At 31.6% G+C, this 18,204-nt stretch overlaps 1 protein-coding gene across 1 annotated transcript; it reads right to left on the bottom strand.

Annotated features, from left to right (window-relative positions):
- Nucleotides 1–3,449: 3,449 nt before the first annotated feature.
- Nucleotides 3,450–10,401, bottom strand: LOC106466969 (H/ACA ribonucleoprotein complex subunit 3-like). Its single transcript, XM_013927282.2, has 3 exons — nt 10,245–10,401; nt 7,868–7,910; nt 3,450–3,843 (listed from the first exon to the last, which is right to left on the bottom strand). The coding sequence occupies exons 1-3, from the start codon at nt 10,296–10,298 to the stop codon at nt 3,746–3,748; spliced, it is 195 nt and encodes a 64-aa protein (XP_013782736.1). The 5' UTR covers nt 10,299–10,401; the 3' UTR covers nt 3,450–3,745.
- Between the last annotated feature and the right edge of the window lie 7,803 nt (nt 10,402–18,204).

The following is an 18,204-nucleotide window of genomic DNA, read 5'->3' on the forward strand; positions in this document are numbered from 1 at the left end:
GAAGGTAAAGTGTGGAATGATGCATTTTTGTTAATGTAGCAACTTATTTAGTAGAAATGTAATGAACTCATTATATAATCAACAGAATTATGAATACATTCTATAATTACATTGTTATGCATTAGTGTACAAAAACTTGTGTTCATATTAGTTAAACTGTTTTCAGTTGTTATTCATATACACCAGCTAGTTGTATTTTAAGTTTTCTGAAGTCATGAGCGATGTGACAGAAGAAATACGAGCCTTGGTATTGGGCAAAAAGACTCATTGACATAGTGGTATATTCTTCTTAACTTCTTAGAATTACATTAATTTTTCTATTTTTTTTTTCACTTAATACAAGATAGCTTCAGACTACAGAAAAACAGTATTATAATCTTAATCCAGAAGCATTTTATGTTTACAAAATTATGTCCAAACAATTAGAAAATGATTTGTATAATAAGTGATTATATGTTTGTTCTTTCATAAACTTGCATAAATTTTTTATGCTTAGTTTTTGAAAATTACCTCTTGGTTGTTGCTGTGTAGAAATATTAAGCATTGAATAATAGCAAAACCATAGCCTCTGACCCACTAATTACACCCCAGTCCAAGTAGTTGTCAAACTTTTACAGTATATTAATCCCTCTACTTCTCTTCAAGTGTGGGTTACAAAACTTTTCCATTGTGCTGTATTGAAAATAGTAGAAGTTGCAACTTTTCTACTTAGTTTGAAGTTTGATTGAAATTATATATATATATAGTTTTACCTATTAATCAAAGTATGTGCCGATTGTGAAATCACTGGGAATTTTTTTATAGGTAAGACATGTATATATATATAAAGAGTTCAGTTGAAAGACAAGTCAGTCATCAGTTTTATTTACTGTAGGTATCAAATCCAGTTAGTCTTACAGAAGTTTATTTTTTTAGTTGTTTATACCAAAGATGAGTGTTCCTATAAATAAAAATATTTTTCTTAGCAAGTCTTGTACAATTGATTCTTGTTTGTAAATAATTACACTATTTTCTTTTATAAATTATGCACACAAAAAAGCTAAAAATACCTAATGTAGGTTAAGTAAATAATACCCAGAATTTGAAATAATTTTTTTTATAAGATTATCATTTCACTTTCTTTTTTGTTAACAGTTATTACAAACTTGTAGTTTTAATTGGATAAATCCCTCTCAATCGATTGAGATCAAGTAGGGTTTAAAATATATCATTAGTTGCTCACCAAAGAACTTCAATATCACCAAAACTTTTATTATGAAGTTTTTGTGGTGATAAACTAATATTACTTGATATTTCTTCGATATAATACCTACTTCAAACTACCTGAACATCACCTGTCTAATCAAAATGTTTCATCCAGGCTTAAGCTCATGTTGTTTGCTGCTTCAAAAAGATTCTTTGAATGGAATAGTTTAAATATGTAGTTTGTCTCAGACATTTGGCTTGTGTTTGAATACAAGTAAAAAGTGGAAAAAATTGAAAGTGTAGGAACGGGCATGGTGTAATAAAACTTCCTCTGTACAATCTGATAATTGGGTGTGTCAAACATCCTATCTGTTTATATGACACCAGAAGAATCAAATATTTGTGTGGGCCAATAACTTTTTTTTTCTTTACAACTTGTTCCTCCTTCAGGATTTCATTCATTAGCTATATAGGTGGATTAAAATACAAAGATAAAAAATCCTAAAAGGTTTCTGTGTACTGATGTCAAAAGTAGTAGAGTCGTAGAAACTCTTTTGTATGTACCCATATTGCCACAAGCACTAAGTAGACATAGTTTAACACAAAAGAATGTTTCAAGAAAATATAATGTATGTATATATAAATACATGTATCGTGAGTATGGTAGTACTTATAGTAGGAATGGGGTGGATACACAATACAAACTATTTACTTACATACACCTTTCACAACCAAATAATAAGTCTTCAAAAGTACTTGAGACATCATTAGGTGATAAACAAACCACATAAAAATTACAAGCCATAGAATTACTTGAGGAAGTCAGCAGAGTAGATACAAAAAAATCACAATCTCACTGACATTGTTGAATGCTTCTCGCTGTGTAACAAACAGACTTCCATGGTTATAAGTGCATCAAATAGAACAATAGCACAGGGACCATGTGCTAGTTTTAGCATTTTTTTATGCTGAACATCACCTAAAAGATCTGTTTGATGTAAATTAGGTAATACCTTGAACAGGGACGTCATTTTAAAATGCATACATCCACTCACTCACTCCATATAGGAAGTCCCACCACTATTCAAAAATGTCAAGGTATACCTATTGGTTTACGATATTCAAACCCATTTCCCCGAGTTAACTAATGCTGGAGTAAAACAAACTAATAATTACATGTATTATGCAGTGTTGTAATAATTATCAGTATACTTATATCTAAACAAACAAGGACAAAATGCAGCTTAATTAAACCTGTTTCTTTCATAAATGCCAACCTGCATTACCAGTATTAGCTACATGAAATTCTAGTTCTTACATGAACTAAATAAAGTATTTAATTAAATTAACTAATTTACCAACCCTTAATATATGCACACAACCACAACTCGCATGAAAACACTTAAATGACATTGCACACTATAATGTATGTGCTATCACATATACAGCACATATGTACACACACCATAATATTATTGTACATGCCCACATTGATGATATAGATACAGAATATCAACACAAATAAATTAATGAATGTATGAAAAAAGTGCATGAACAAGTAGAAAAATATTTTATAAAGAATGGAAAGTGTAGGAATTGGCATGGTGTAATAAACCTTTCCTCTGTACAACCTCACAAGAAGATGTGTCCAACATCCAGTCCATGCCTACTTCATTTTTTGTTTTGTGTTCATGATATTATACAATGTGCATGCAGCACCAGCTTATTGTGAACTGATGATTGAGTGTTTTTTTAAAGTACCTATGGAAGGACATGGTAAGTAACTCAAGAAACAAAATTCCTGCCTTCCTATCTTGATTAAAAAGTCAACCAAAGTTACATAAAAAGATCACTGTGAATAATGTACTTTCCTTTCCAGATCTGTTGGTAATGATAATTCAGGAAACTTTTCACTGCTTACTTTTGCAAGTTATTAATCAAACATACAAATTTATCAGTGCTGTTTTCCAAAAAATCCTTTCAACATTTTCTTAATGAAGGATACTGAGAAATGTTTCTTTGTGCTCCTCTTACTTGACATATTTTACCTCAATCTTTTGGATTATTGCTAATATTTAGGTACTAAAAAGTTATGGTAAGGAAAATTTGTAATTTAAGTTACTTGATATACATGTTGTAGTGCAAAAATTTTATTGTAATGGTCTTGGCAGACCCTCGGTGATTTTTATTCCAAACAATTTGTGAGTTTGACCACCATATACATGACTGTGGTATTTCTACTACAAAAAAAAGATACAAGGCAATTTTGAAGAAAAGTGGAGATTTATAAGTAAAGCAACAAAAGTAAGGTCACTGAGAGGGCTGTTTGAACACATCCAACAGTTTTTTCAGTTTCTCTTTTTTTAAAAATCATTGACATTTTTGTTTGTAAAAGCTAGGATGTACATATCTGTTGGAATTACTATATATATATATTTTGTTTCCAGTACCTACGTCTTTTATGTTGATAACAAATGAAAAACAATACAGTGCATCAAAAATATCTACAAATAAAGAACATTAATGACATATTTGAAAAGATTCATGGAATAACTTCAGGTCAATAAACTGGCCTGGGTTGCTGGGTAGGAAGCAGCCCAAATCTTTTCTTGATGATAATCCTCTGTCTGGAGTATTTATCTTCTGGGGAGAAACGTGCTATCAGGAAATAAAATTTTAACAAGTTTAATATTGTGTGTCAAACTCCATACATTGTATAACCCTATATATATATTTTACCTCTATTCTTAGCAGTTTGATCTTTAAAACACCGAGAACTCTTATTTTAAAAACTTAATATAAAACAGACAGAAACTTTCATTAAATAATGAGTCAACATACATATAACTGCCACTTTTTTTTTTTAAATACAGAATAGGAAATAAGTACTTAAGCAGTTTAGAAAAAGAATGTGGGTATAACAAGCAAATAACATGAAAATACCTCCCCTTTTGTTGTGTGCAAATGTACTGCACCAGAGTACAGCCATAGTTAGGACAAGACTCCATGTTTCTGTAGGTGCTGTAAGTTTATTTAAGATCTGAAACTGGTAGTGTTTATAATTAAAATAGTTGAAACAGCTAGCCAAAACTCATGGTTTGTTTTTTGACAGCAGATCTTGTCAATGGAGATTGGAATGTTAACAACAGTAAAATATACATTAATACAGAGTGATCTTAATGGACATAAAGCAGCTCTAAAACTGCTGCTGAGAAGTGCTAACTGAATCAAAGGGTTGAAACAGGCACTGGACAACTGATAGTAGAATAAGCAAAGCTGGGAACATGTTTTATATACATAAATTCAAACTGGCTGGCAACAGTTGATGACAGTTTGTTTGATAGCAAAGAGAAAAATTATACCATACTCAATGTACAACATCTACAATGAAACACAGTGGGGATTAAGTGTAAGCTTAGGACTGCATCTGAGACAAGGATTTGCTGACAAGTACAGGCAGATTCGGGTCCATCATGCCATTCTCTCCGGATCACAACTCAAAGGACAGAGATTCATCTTCTAGGAAAAGGATGATCCCAAGCATACAGAAATTCTGTTGAAATGATATTTTGATGGTAAAGAGGCCAATGAAGCACTCACAATCACAGCTTTGCCTGAGGTTTATGTAAAAATAGGGAAGGTCAAATGTCAACTAAACAACCTAGCTGAATTGTGGAAAGTAACACAGAATGTTTGGAACAATATTCTGTAATTGTACATTCAGGTATATTAGTAGGCGAAATGGATGTCTGAGAAAAATCGATCTAGGGTTTGAGGGCTGCTAAATAGAGATGAGTGATTAATGGAAGTTGCTAATAATTATTTTCACATGAGACTAATATTCCTATTTTCAGCCTGTTTTAGGTTTTTCAAACACATATGTTTAATATAATAGATATCTTAAGGTACAACAATTTAGGATTAAGTTACTTTTTTAATTGTAACAAGCAAAAAAATGATAAATATTGTTCTGTGGATTTCTGCCTTCAAATTTTCACAAGACTATATAAACAAATGCTTTGTAAAAATAACTGTCCTTAGACTTCATGTGATAAAACTAGTAATGATTCTTGTCAGACTGTGTGATAATATATAATTCAGTGAAATAGATTCACAACAATCCCAGAAAAACATTCAGTATCAAGCAAGTAAACTTGTGTTGGTAATAGGTGACCTTGTTGCAGATATTAAAATGATTCATAAGGTGCATATCAAGTATATAAAATATTAATATTCTGGTAATAGGAAAAACATTTTAATTACAGATATTGTGAATTTTTTCATAATTCTATAATTAGTGTGAAAAACTTAAAAAAATAGTTATTAGCATAAGAAACACCACAAACTTTTAAGCAAGAAGTTGTGGATATGATTAGAAGTTTAGAAAGAACACGTTAAAATTATTAATATGTTTACATTTTACAGTACAAACTGGATGAAACACTAATGTGCTAAGAATTCAATAAATTAAAAACTTACTGTAGTGGGCAGTGTTTAAGTGGAATGTTAGAACAGTTGTAATTAAACAGGAGCCCTTTTTGTGTAAATAGATTAATGAGCTAATAGTGATACATATTGTTATAAGTCTATGTCAAGTAATTTCTGACACATTTGAATGAGCAAGTTATTTAGCACCCAAAATAATTTTTAGTGAATCTCTCTCTCTCTCTCTCTATATATATATATATATATGTATATTTATATAAATGAAATGTGGTTGATTGTACCCTAACTCCTCTGAGTCTATTGGGCCAATCTCAAACAAAATTTGTATGTAAACACTATGAACTATAGGGAATGTCCTAAGGGGGTTAAAATTGAACTTAACCATATTTCTATGTTGTAAAATCTGTTGGTTAATTACTCTCAGCCCATAGAGGCAATCTCAAACAATCTTGGCAGGTTGACACTTTAGACAATGTTAAATATTCTAAAGGGATTCAAGGTCAAATTATGAAAGTTGCTGGATTGTTTCTCAAACAACCATGCTTTTCTCATGATCAATGAGATGTTGTAGGGTGGGATCACCTCAAAAACTTTATTTGTTGGTAGATGGAAAGCAAACTACAAATGTTTATGAAGAAGCTTTGTTATAATTTTGAGATAAAGTTTATTTTCATCTTATTACTTTGAAATATATTATTGTTGTTACACTTACAGTGTTATAATTAAGTTTAAATATTTCCCGTCATTTGATGGGTATTTCAGTTTGTGTGGACAAACCTTGAGTTGGTGGTTGCTATGATTATGTAATCGAACAGAATGGAGGGAGAAGAATGTGATGCTTGTTGCATGAATGTCTTGAGTCAACAGTAAAATTGTGTGGGCTCACTGTTTTGTGCTAAAAATTTAAAGTTCTCTTGGTGACGAGTTAGATATTGTGTATAAATGTGATGAACAGTGATGGCAGAGCAGTAGTAGTAGACATGTATGAAATTTGATCATATTGTGAAAAGTGTTTGACTTGATGATGTAGAATTATTCATTCATGTGACTGTCTTAGTATCGGAAGAGATGTTCTTAATCATGTGGTGATAAATGCAAAATGTTGCATAGCTGAGTGAGGAGACATCAAAGGGAAAGCATCAGAGAGACAAGGAATATGACTAAAGAAAGAGAGTGAAGAACTACATAAAAGAATGAGAGAGATATTACATATGGCTGAGGATTAATGAAGAGAAGGGTCACGTTTTGCATTTGTCGAGAAATGAACATAAAAAGAGGTCTGTGGAGAAAGCAGAACGTGTTTTTAAGGTTGCACAAACTTCAAAGTAGACACTATCAGGAAATGCGAAGAGAGTGATAAACATCAGCAGGGAAGTGGAAAAAAAGCTAAAGAAGCAGAGCATGGGACCTATCAAGCAGAGAAAATGCTCAAGAAAATGAACAAAAAGGTCTTGCACTGATTGAAGCATCTTTTTAGAAATGCATATGCAATTGCCAAGCAATGCCATCCATTTACAGACTACATTTGGATGTGCACACTAGATGATACAAAAGGCTTGGAAATTTGGACCAGTGTACCCTCTAAGCTGCGCAGTTGCACAATAACCAACCGAGTGCAGTGCACATCCTCAGTAATGGTGAGGAGTCTCAACACATTGACAGCTTTAATGACCCTAGAAATTAATAGGCCTAAAGCCCAAATAACCATTGCAAAGTTGCCTAACGATCCACAATAAAGAATAGAGATGACTCTTCTTAATTCTTGACCAACTCACCAAACTAAATCCATTTGATTAATATAAAATTTTATTTTCACTTATTTAAATCTTGATCTCATTTTATGCTGGCAGACTTTGGGGATGAAGAAGTCCAAACTCTGGCAAAGCACTTTTAACCACTCCTAGAAGGTGCCAAAATAAACACTGCCAAGCATGGCATAGAGTGGGATTTACTCAAAGCAAGAATGTATATCAGGTAAATCAATGACAGAGTTTTAGTTGAAATAACACCTAGGAGTTAATAAGTCAGAGTAGAATGTGTCAATTTGTGAAACATGATATTTGAAAGTAATATATGGGTAATACAATATTACAATAAAACTGGTAATTTTTAATTAAATCATTTAAATTATTATTAGCTATATATTGTGATAATATATCACACACATATTGTATACTACTTACAAATGCTATTCTATACCCTATCAATTCTGCTAACAATTGTCACACATGCTTACCAGGATGGGCTGAAAATGTTGGCCTTCCCAATGGATCTACTGCCTGTAATATAATGAATGAAAAGTGTTACAATTATAAAATTACAGTATAGTTAATGTTATAATTTAGAGAAAAATAAACATAAGGTGCAATAATAGTTTTCAAAAGGGGAATTAACACTTGAAAGTACATCTTCACAGAAATGAAAAGTGAAACTAAGAGCATTATAACTTATAATCACTACTAACTTCAGTTATTATTATTAATTTGGTTTTTCTATATTTTTTGGTTACTCAAAACATTAACATATTACAAATTTTGCACTGAATGTGGGGTTTTTTTGGTCATTTACGAATTTGTAAAATTGTTCTTAAAAAAACTTTTTTAAGTAGGGGAAAAATACAATCTGGACGTCATTATTTCTTTAAGATTTGTGCTAATTTCATTTTTAATGTATTATAAATGTCAAAATTTACATTTCTGTTGCTATCACAACAATTATCACAAACGTATATAGTACAATTAATAGTTTTTTAACTACAGTAAAAGCTTTTTTATGTAGCATCTTTGTATCCAGAAAACTATTATAACTGCAAATTTAAATATTAACAAATACAAATGCTCATTGTAACCATCTATACTGAGATTCACATTTAAAATACTGTACTTATAAATGTTTTTACACTTATCATGGTTTAAAACTGTTATTGTTATAGATGACATAGAAATACTGTATTTTAGAACATTAGCAAAGTGTCAAAATGTTTCCTCTAAAATATTGTAGGGAAAACTTCTTTCATAACCAAAATTATTGCCTATCCTGTACTGTTCAAGTCTGATACATGCTAGATAATAAAACTTTTATTGTACATATATATTGGTAGGTGGTAATTTCGTAAAACAATGCAACTTTCTCCATTCAGTAAAACACACAGTTGATCGTGCTACCTTTCTAAACTATCTTATCTTGCATTCTTCTCTATTAGTGAACATATTAAACTTAAGAAGAAATGCTTTTACATATATTTCATTATACACTAACAGTAAACAATTGTAGAAATCTTACCTAAATATTCACTTCAATTTTCATCTATTTAATAAGTTCAGAAAATACTGGAAAATTACTTTATAAAACTTTAAAAACAAGATAAACAGATTTTAAAATTTTTTCTTATTCTTAGCAACTGCAGTTATAATGACAGTTTATTGGCATTATTATATTTGTTTGTACAAACTAGATGTTGCCTTTAAATTTAATATATATCATAGTTATTCATTGTTACATTAACTGTATTACTATATATTATATGTCAGTAACATTTTAGCAATATGTCTGAGTTGCTTTCTATAGGAATCTTTATCACAATCTTCTTACTCAATCTAGTATATATAGGATAATCATAAACACCATGTAGATACAAGTTTATTGCTGGTGTTAAAAATATTATGATTAAGTATTTGTGAATTCTAGAAGTTAATGGTTTGAAGAAAACTTATTTGAACTTAAATTGTTATACACAACTATAATAAAGCTTTGCACATCAGTCAAGCTTGTAAGTATACTGATTACATTATTTTACTTAATTATCAAGGTTTTCTTGGCCCAACCAAGCAAATTTATCCATCAGAACTAACTCTGAAAAGCAAAGTACATTACCTGGCTTTATACATCAGTATTGTTAATCAAACATTCAAGTTCAAAGTTTTCAATTGAACATAGACTTAACTTTCAATTTCCAAGTAAATTATGTTACGATCTTTACTACTCACAACTTATTAGACAAAATAGAATTTGTTCAAAGTTATAAATTTTTTTTGGACAGAGCTCAATAAACACACCCTTTAAAGCATAGTGTATTTAATTAGCTGTAATTCATTACTGGGTTGATTTTTATTTTGAATGGAAGTAAATAATAATGTGCTATTAATTATAATTATATATAAATTATACTTCTTCATCGAACCAGTGACAGTAGACTATGTGGAATCTGCTTGCTGATTTCAAATTCTATTACTTTTTAAGTTTTGCTAATAATATTTCTATTTCTTGTGAATATTATTTGCAGAAGTCAACTAAAGTAAATGTATAGATCAGTTCTCAAAAGTAACTTGTAAATTAATGAATGAAACGAATTCTATTTAACAAATTGCCTAGAATAGAAGAACTTTATATGATAATTCAAAACACAAGAAGACTGAAAACGTTTAAGCCTAATATACCTAATTAATAGTTAAAACGCACTGAATGAAATTGAAACTTGGACAAGTTGGTAGTGGTAGGCTCGGAGTTCCAGCATTGTTACAAACATGGTAACTTTAAGTCCTAATTTAAAACGAAAATATTACAAATATAACAACGCTATGTATACAATAAAAAAAAACACAACAACTATTAACCTTTAAGGTGTAAACTCTGTCTCCATTGTCGTTAAGGTAGTATTTCAGATACATTTCTTTGATTTTCAATCACACTATAAAGCATGGAAGTTATATAACCAAAGCCTAATAAGCTACCTTGAAAAATGGACAACGTGTTCTCCCAACCTTATTGCATTCGAACGTGTGGCGTCCTCTATGAAAATTTGAAAATATGCCAGAAAAAAACACACATATTACCCATTCAAGCCGTCTCCAACCATAACATGTGTTATATGTATACATAAACTGCTCATACGATAAAATAAAACAGAACTCATCTAAACGCAAAGAAGATCAAAGTAGCGTTTTACATATTTCACATTGCAGCTATAGTAATAGAGAAATGCTGATAATGTAATTTCATTCCCAAAACGTTACGAACATTTGTTTTCCTTTTTGGAGGTTTTGCATTCCATTACTGTTTAAGCCTTACTGTACTTTAGTTTATTCACCCAAGCAGTTTTGATGAGCTACGAATTTGGCAAAACTAATCTACTGTAGAAGGAGTAGCGAAACAAAGTGTTCTAGCGTAGTTCTCTCGTTAGCGGTTTCTTTTAAATTATTTGGTAAAAATAATTCAGCCCTCACTCCATATCTTGTTTGCTTGTTTGTTATGAATTTCGCGCAAAGCTACACGAGGGCTATCTGCGCTAGCCTTCCTTAATTTAGCAGTGTACGACTAGAGGGAAGATAGCTAGTCATCACCACCTACCGCCAACTCTTGAACTAGTTTTTTTACTAACGAATAGTGGGATTAACCGTAACATTATAACGCCCCTACAGCTGAAAGGGCGAGCATGTTTGGTGGGACGGGGATTCAAATCCGCGACCCTCAGATTGCGAGTCGAGCGCCCTAACAACCTAGCCATGTTGGGCCCCACTCACTATGACGAAAACAAATGACTTTATTTCCTCCTTTAACGTTTCTAGAAGCTCGAACACTGTGCTGTAAATTGCTGTAGCTCCACGTTACAAATAACGTTTGGATCTCTCTAACAGTACAAGGATTAACTTTAAGTCAACTTACTTGTGTAAAGCAACTCAATAAGCATGATATCAAACATAGATCCAAATACTTTACGAAACATATTGACCGATTCAACTCTCTGTCTTAGAATAACTCTACACATTTTATAACTCTCTCGTGCTCATAATCTAATTTCGAATGTTCGAGAAAACTTGATGTTAACGTTCGAACTGCATATGTGAAACAAGTTTTTTGCGCTAGTACGCTGTTTTCTCGAGGTTTTTAAAACATATGATACATATATTGTATTTATAATGTAGTATTTAAAAGATCTATCCAATTCCCAATATTACGTTTTAAGTGAATAGAACCTTGGAAACGGTGTCAATGTGCTAAAAACAACATATTGTTGTTTTGATTTGAGTTATTTTGCAGTTTTCATCCTTTAAATTTTTCAAGTTATTGATTAAGGTCTTAAAATTATGCTTTTCAAAAACTTTTATAATACCTTTGCAAACAAAGAATACATTGGATAAGTTGACACCTTTCTAATTCAATACAAATTAAGAAGGTACTGGAGTGTTGTTGAAACTTTACAACATTCTCATTGCACATTTCAACACCAATCATTGCTCATCTAAATTTAAATTGTTTTATTGGGTAAAAAATAATCGATTAATGCTACTGAACTTTTGTATTTTGAAAATCACACAAAACGTAAAGATATAAAAACTACAAAATTCATTTTACACATAATAAATACGTTAAAAACATTTTGATATTCAAAACAGTTCCAATAGAGATTCTGTCATCGAATCTACTTGTTTCCTTCTCCGCTCCTGCGTTTGTATCAAGGTTGAGTGATATCCCTGATTTATCTAAGATTTTACGTATGAATCCGGTTCAAACAATTGCAAATGAGGGCCGTTTAATTTGATAAATAAAAGATTTGAAACACTTTTAATGGTAAGAGCGTTTTGAGTTTTAGTTGTTATCAGATTAATTTGACTAAATCCACGCTAACATTCAGCCATCGAAACTGGAATGGTATGAATTACTATATATATATATTTTTTTTTTTTCGAAGTTTTCCATCTGTAACTTTACCCCCGGTTTCTTTAAATTCTCAAAATGGATGGATGGTTTGTCGAGTTTTAAGACAAAATCACTCATAAATATTCAAGTTCAAAGTTTTTCAACTGTGGTACTTCAGTGGAGTTTCAAGTTCATCTGTCAAGAATTATTTGCAAAGAATTTAACTTCCGCAATTAAAGAACGCTATTAGTTTTGTTCTGAAGTTTCAGCTGAGTTGTTTTTTATGTTTTTGTTGAAATGATCTGGTTGATAGAAGGCAACTGTTTAGGTTTTTCGCAAGCTTCACAAAAAATATTTTTCTATCAATTTCAACGTCACATGTCCGTTCTTCATGGAGTTTTACATTAAAAAATTATCCTACCTTTTCAGTTTAAGAACATTCTGTTCATTGTACTGGGTTTACCAGTCATATATTCAAATGCCTTTATTTGGCTACAAATTGAACGGTGATAATCCACTAATGAGACTTCTCGTTATTGGACTTCCATAAACAGCTTATTCGTTACCTGAAGAGCATTGTACATAATGCCAAGACTTTTCACGAATTGCGCTGAGGCGAATCGTAATTTCAATCCATTTTAAGTCCACCTTTGTTTTAAGTCTCTTGAAGTGTCTTCTCAAGCTTCAGAAAAATTCTTGTATATTGTACCATAGGAGTTCCAGACAGTTTTCACGGCATTTAAACGTGAAGCCACCCACCTTGTGCTGAGCACCCTTCCTACTTTTAAAATCTGAACTTCTAATGCTTTAGCGCATTTCGAAAGGTGTCTTTGATTTTTGAAAGAAACGTGATAAGTGCTACTCAGTTTCTCCATATATATTTTGAAAATATTTATTCCAGAAATTCTCAACGGCGTAGTTAACAAAAAAGTCTAATCTGTGACAAGAGATACATTGGCATATTTCTACAAAGATAAATACGAAGATAAACATAGATGAGCTGGTATGAACGGTGGTGTTAAGTGTGGTTATTTAACGACTTATACCAAAGTGTGTAAAAAAATTAGAATGTAATAATGTGAAACATAAATTAGCCTAGTTCGTGCTTTTATAGCTGTTTTATTAGAAATAGATACACCCAACCAAATACATGTACTTTGCTTTCTCTTTCTTTCATAACATCTCACCAGCAGAAAAAGTAGCTATAAAACAGCTCCGAACAAACGGCAATCTAAACCTAAAATAATCAAACAAAGAGAAAGGTTTTGTAGTCCCAACTAAAAAAAGTTACCAAGGTAGAATAGAGGAACATCCACCTATGCTACACTAAACAAAAATCCAACAAAGAATATTGAAGCAAACGCCAAAAAGATACTTAAACATCTAAATTGCCCCCCAGTGGCACAGCGGTGTGTCTGCGGACTTACAACGCTAGACTCCAGGTTTTGATACCCGTGGTGGGCAGAGCACAGATAGCCAATTGTGTAGCTTTGTGCTTAATTACAAACAAACAATAAACATCGTAATTAAGAAAGTGATTTGCTGGAAAAATTAGTACCGGAATTAAACCTCTCTCATAGTCGTATACCTAAACTATACGGAGTCCCTAAAGACCATGAACAAAATTTACCTTTAAGGCTCACAGTGTCAGCGTATGACTTTGCAACATAAACCATATCCTGGTTATTAGATTAACTGTTGTAACCATGTCTAAAGAATGTTCCATCACACTTATTAAACAATACAAAATACCTCTTACAAAAGATACACCCTTCTACACAAACAATATGCGCTGACTTCATTTTACTTTTCTTAGACGTAATCGCATTTAACCCATCCATATCCATAGAAGAAGACAAATGATAGTATCATTAACTTCATAAAATTTCACTTGAACAGCACATTTTTCCAGCGAACGTCACGTTGGAAACCATCCGCACAATGCTCAATTTTGTCCTGCACAATAGTTAATTAAAATTCGGTGACGACTTGTACAAACAAAAGAAAAGAGTAGCAATAGGTAACAGAGCAGCAGTCAAATTCGCAATAATATTCATGTATACACTAGAAACCAAGCTCTTAACACATAGAAAAAAGATTTAATTACAGAAGTATGGTACAGATACATCGACGACATATTTGGTACATGGAACCATGGAAAAGAAACACTACAGCAGTTTTGCTATTTCCTAAACAACTTCCACCCATCAATCAAGTTTACACTGAAACTACCCAACGCAGAAGGAAACCTAGCATTCTTAGATGTAACACTAACAATTTAAGACAGACAAATACAGAGTTGCTCAAATTCTTCTAAAAATTAGTCAAATAAGATGGATACTTTTGAGACAAAGATGAAATTGTTCATTCGAAATCGAAATTGATGAGTGTTTTGTTTTGTTTTTGAATTTCGCGCAAAGCTACACGAGAGCTATCTGCGCTAGCCGTCCCTAATTTAGCAGTGTAAGACTATTTACTATTTACTTATCAAATGTATTAGTTAATTCGATAGATTCCAAGATAAACTATAGTGATATTGTTAAAGTTATCTCACATTCTATTGTTTGCATTTTTAAAATTTCTATTGAACAAGAATGTATTTGTAACATCGATTGCAAAATTGACCATTTTTTCTTTCCAACGTTACAGTCAATTCCATAGATAACTCTTAACTAATTATATTAAGAGTACGTATTAATATTTAATGAAAGTTTTATTCAAAATGTTTGAAATAGAAGATCTAGTCACTATTGCGGCATCTTCAGATTGCCCTGATTTTCCTCAGTGTATTCTATAGGATCTGCAAAATAACAGGAATATTCATTGGATTCTATTACCTAGAGCAATGCATGTATTTGCTATACCTTTGACCAAGTCTATGGCCAATTAGAGGGGGGGCCAGGATAGCTAATTGGCTCGGGCCTCAAATTTAGACACTTGTCATTTTTTCTGCAATTGTTAAGTTTTGCGACTTGTTCTTATGCACAGAAAACAGTTAGAACAGCATTTAAATGTTAAATAATGTTCATAAATATATGTTAAGTAAACAATATTTAAATCATGTTTCTTTTTTTTGTGCTAATAATTATCTTATTTTGTTTTCATGTGTCGTCATTTTTTTTTATCATAGCCAGGGGCCTCTAAAGATAGAAGTGGCCTAGGCCTCTCTGAACCTCTGAGAGAGCCTGATTACGTCTTTACAAAACATTGGCTGGAAATAAGTTTATAGACAATCACACTCTTTATTATGAACAATCAAATTCAAGTTTAACATTTGATAAAGGGACTGTGCGTTCCAACAGAGAAAAAGAGAGAACTGCCTTCTCAATATCCTAATATTGCATAGCTTAAAGATGTTAGATAATAGTGTAAACAAAGAAAAGCAGATCAAATCAAGTCTCTGATGGTTAAAATCTCGTGTTAATTGCTTTGTCTGCTAAAATATGTATTTATTTATATATATCTTGTAATGTCTATCAGGCTATTTAAAACAAAGAAAACACAGAGTTTTCTTTCTCTAGGTGCACGCACTATTCACGTGACTGGGGTAACTCCTGTTGTCAACAAGGATTATCTGTCACATGACTCGCCAGCAGAGTAGACCACTGTTTCTTTTTATAGCAAACTTTCATGCTACAACGATCTCCTCTAATGAGGAACATATGGTGGCTCAGTCAGTGCCGTGTATAACCAAAGTGGGAGAAACTTAGGGCTTCCCTTGACCGATGGTCTTTACCAGAACAAGGCCTTTAATACTCTGAAAATTAGAAGAAAATATCCCACAAGACTTACTCCTGATAAAATCTTTTTAAATCTAAACTTTAGAGTGCCAAGGAAGGATAGGGATATAAACAGTGGCTGTAGATATTTGTGTTCATGATAATTTAAATTTCAACATTTTAAATTTTGATTCTACCAAAATTCAACTTCTAGTTATTGAGAATTATCTCCCAAACAATTACAAAGGTTTATGTTTATCAATTTTGTAAGTCAGACATAGAGCTCACGGAATTATATTGTTATATTCTAATTAATGGAGATATGAACAGTAAACACTTGGGCTTTGGATATAAAAGACCCATAATATATTGAAATGTACATTACAAGTTTGTAAATGAAAATAAATGTGCACTTTAAAATAATATCATAATAACAGTGCTTTAGATATAATATATTTAACTTTCTCTGGTCTATGTCCCCCGGTAGAACAGTGGTAGGTCTATGGGCTTATTGACGCTAAAATGCGGGGTTCAATTCCCTGCGGTCGACATAGCAAATAGCCCAATGTATCTCTGCTCTAAAACAAACGCTGGTCTACATTTAACAAACAGAGTAGGTGATTTTCAAGCGCGCGAAGATATTTCTAGTGTTCATTGGTCAATTAAACTTTAGATCGAAAGTTGTAAAATACAATTTTTGAAATTATTAGAAATTATCATAAAATATTAAAATATTCAAAATTCTTCAAAAATTAGTTATCGTAAATCTCACTTGGACTGAAGTATAATCTTCTCAAGATACTGATTTTTATGTAAATCAGTTGATTGCTATTTTGAATGTTGCTTATCCTAATATATTTTGAAGTAAATAAATGCTATTACATTAAAAAGAAAACTCAGACCCAATATATTAATACAAAGAAAAGGTTAATGAAAAATCAATTTTATAGCAAAATCACAAATAAGTTATGAATAACTGTGATAAAGTAGGTAATGAAACACATACCTTTAGCTTTTGACGAAAAGTTTAGACAAATTTTGTGATACTAACATTTCAAATTGATATCCAATTAAAAAATATTAAGTCAACAGGCTACTACTCATATGAAAAAACCCAACAACTACTGATTTTAAAAAAAAATATTTAAAAACATTATAGATATTAAAATCATATAATTTTAAAAATTAATTTAGAGCTATTTCTATCCAACTCAATTATATTTACTTTCACAATATAGATAACCAGTTGTACCGAAAGAGTAAAGTACCTCAAAGAATCACCCAACGAAGATGAAACTACTTATTCATCTTATTAAAATGACCTCTCCCATATATTTACGCCCCCCAGTAGCACAATGGTATGTCTGCGGACTTACAACGCTAGAATCCGTGTTTCGATACACGTGGTGGGCAGAGCACAGATAGCCCATTGTGTAGCTTTGTGCATAATTACAAACAAACAAAAAACCAATATGTTTACACCTTTTATGCAATCTTTATTATTTATCTTTTCTCACTGGTTACGTTCCTAAACCTTGGAAATAAGCTTTAGTTTTGTGCAATGATGCCTAATTCTGGTAAACAAAAGTGTTCACCCAGCTAATTATAGGTCATTAGTCTTAAGTTTTGCTATTTGTCAAACTTCTGAAATACGTAAGTAGCAATAGAAGTACCTTTTAAATCCAATAATAAAAAAAAAACAGCTCATCATCTGGTCAGATTAGTTGAGAGTATTAATCATGGTTTCAAGGACGATAGAATTATAGTAGCCGTATTTCTTGATATTGAGAAGGCATTTGATATCTCGTGGCAGTGGCCTACTCTTTAAGCTTACCACAGTGTGTTCTGTTTCTTTTAATATCTGAAGATCGTTTAAAATTTATATGAATAACAGAAAAGTAAAAATTAAACGAAAAAATTTTATATTTGTTTTCTGAGAGCTTTTGTTCTGTACAGGGTATTCCCCAAGGAGCGGTTATTATTTCACTTTTATTTATATTGCATGCCAATGACTTTCCATGTCTTTATGAAGCTTGGAGTTCAATATATATATACTTCAGATGGATATGGTGTTGCTTATTTGTACACTCCCATCAGTATTGATTTAGCAATAAAAAATATTCAACTTTCTCTGATAGTTTGGTTGTTTAAGATGAAAGCCACATTGTACTATCTGCTATGTCAACCGTGGGGAATCTAACCCCGAATGTTAGCGTTG

Source organism: Limulus polyphemus, unplaced genomic scaffold (genome assembly GCF_000517525.1).
Source record: "Limulus polyphemus unplaced genomic scaffold, Limulus_polyphemus-2.1.2 Scaffold2442, whole genome shotgun sequence".
Classification (NCBI taxonomy): Eukaryota; Metazoa; Arthropoda; class Merostomata; order Xiphosura; family Limulidae; genus Limulus; species Limulus polyphemus.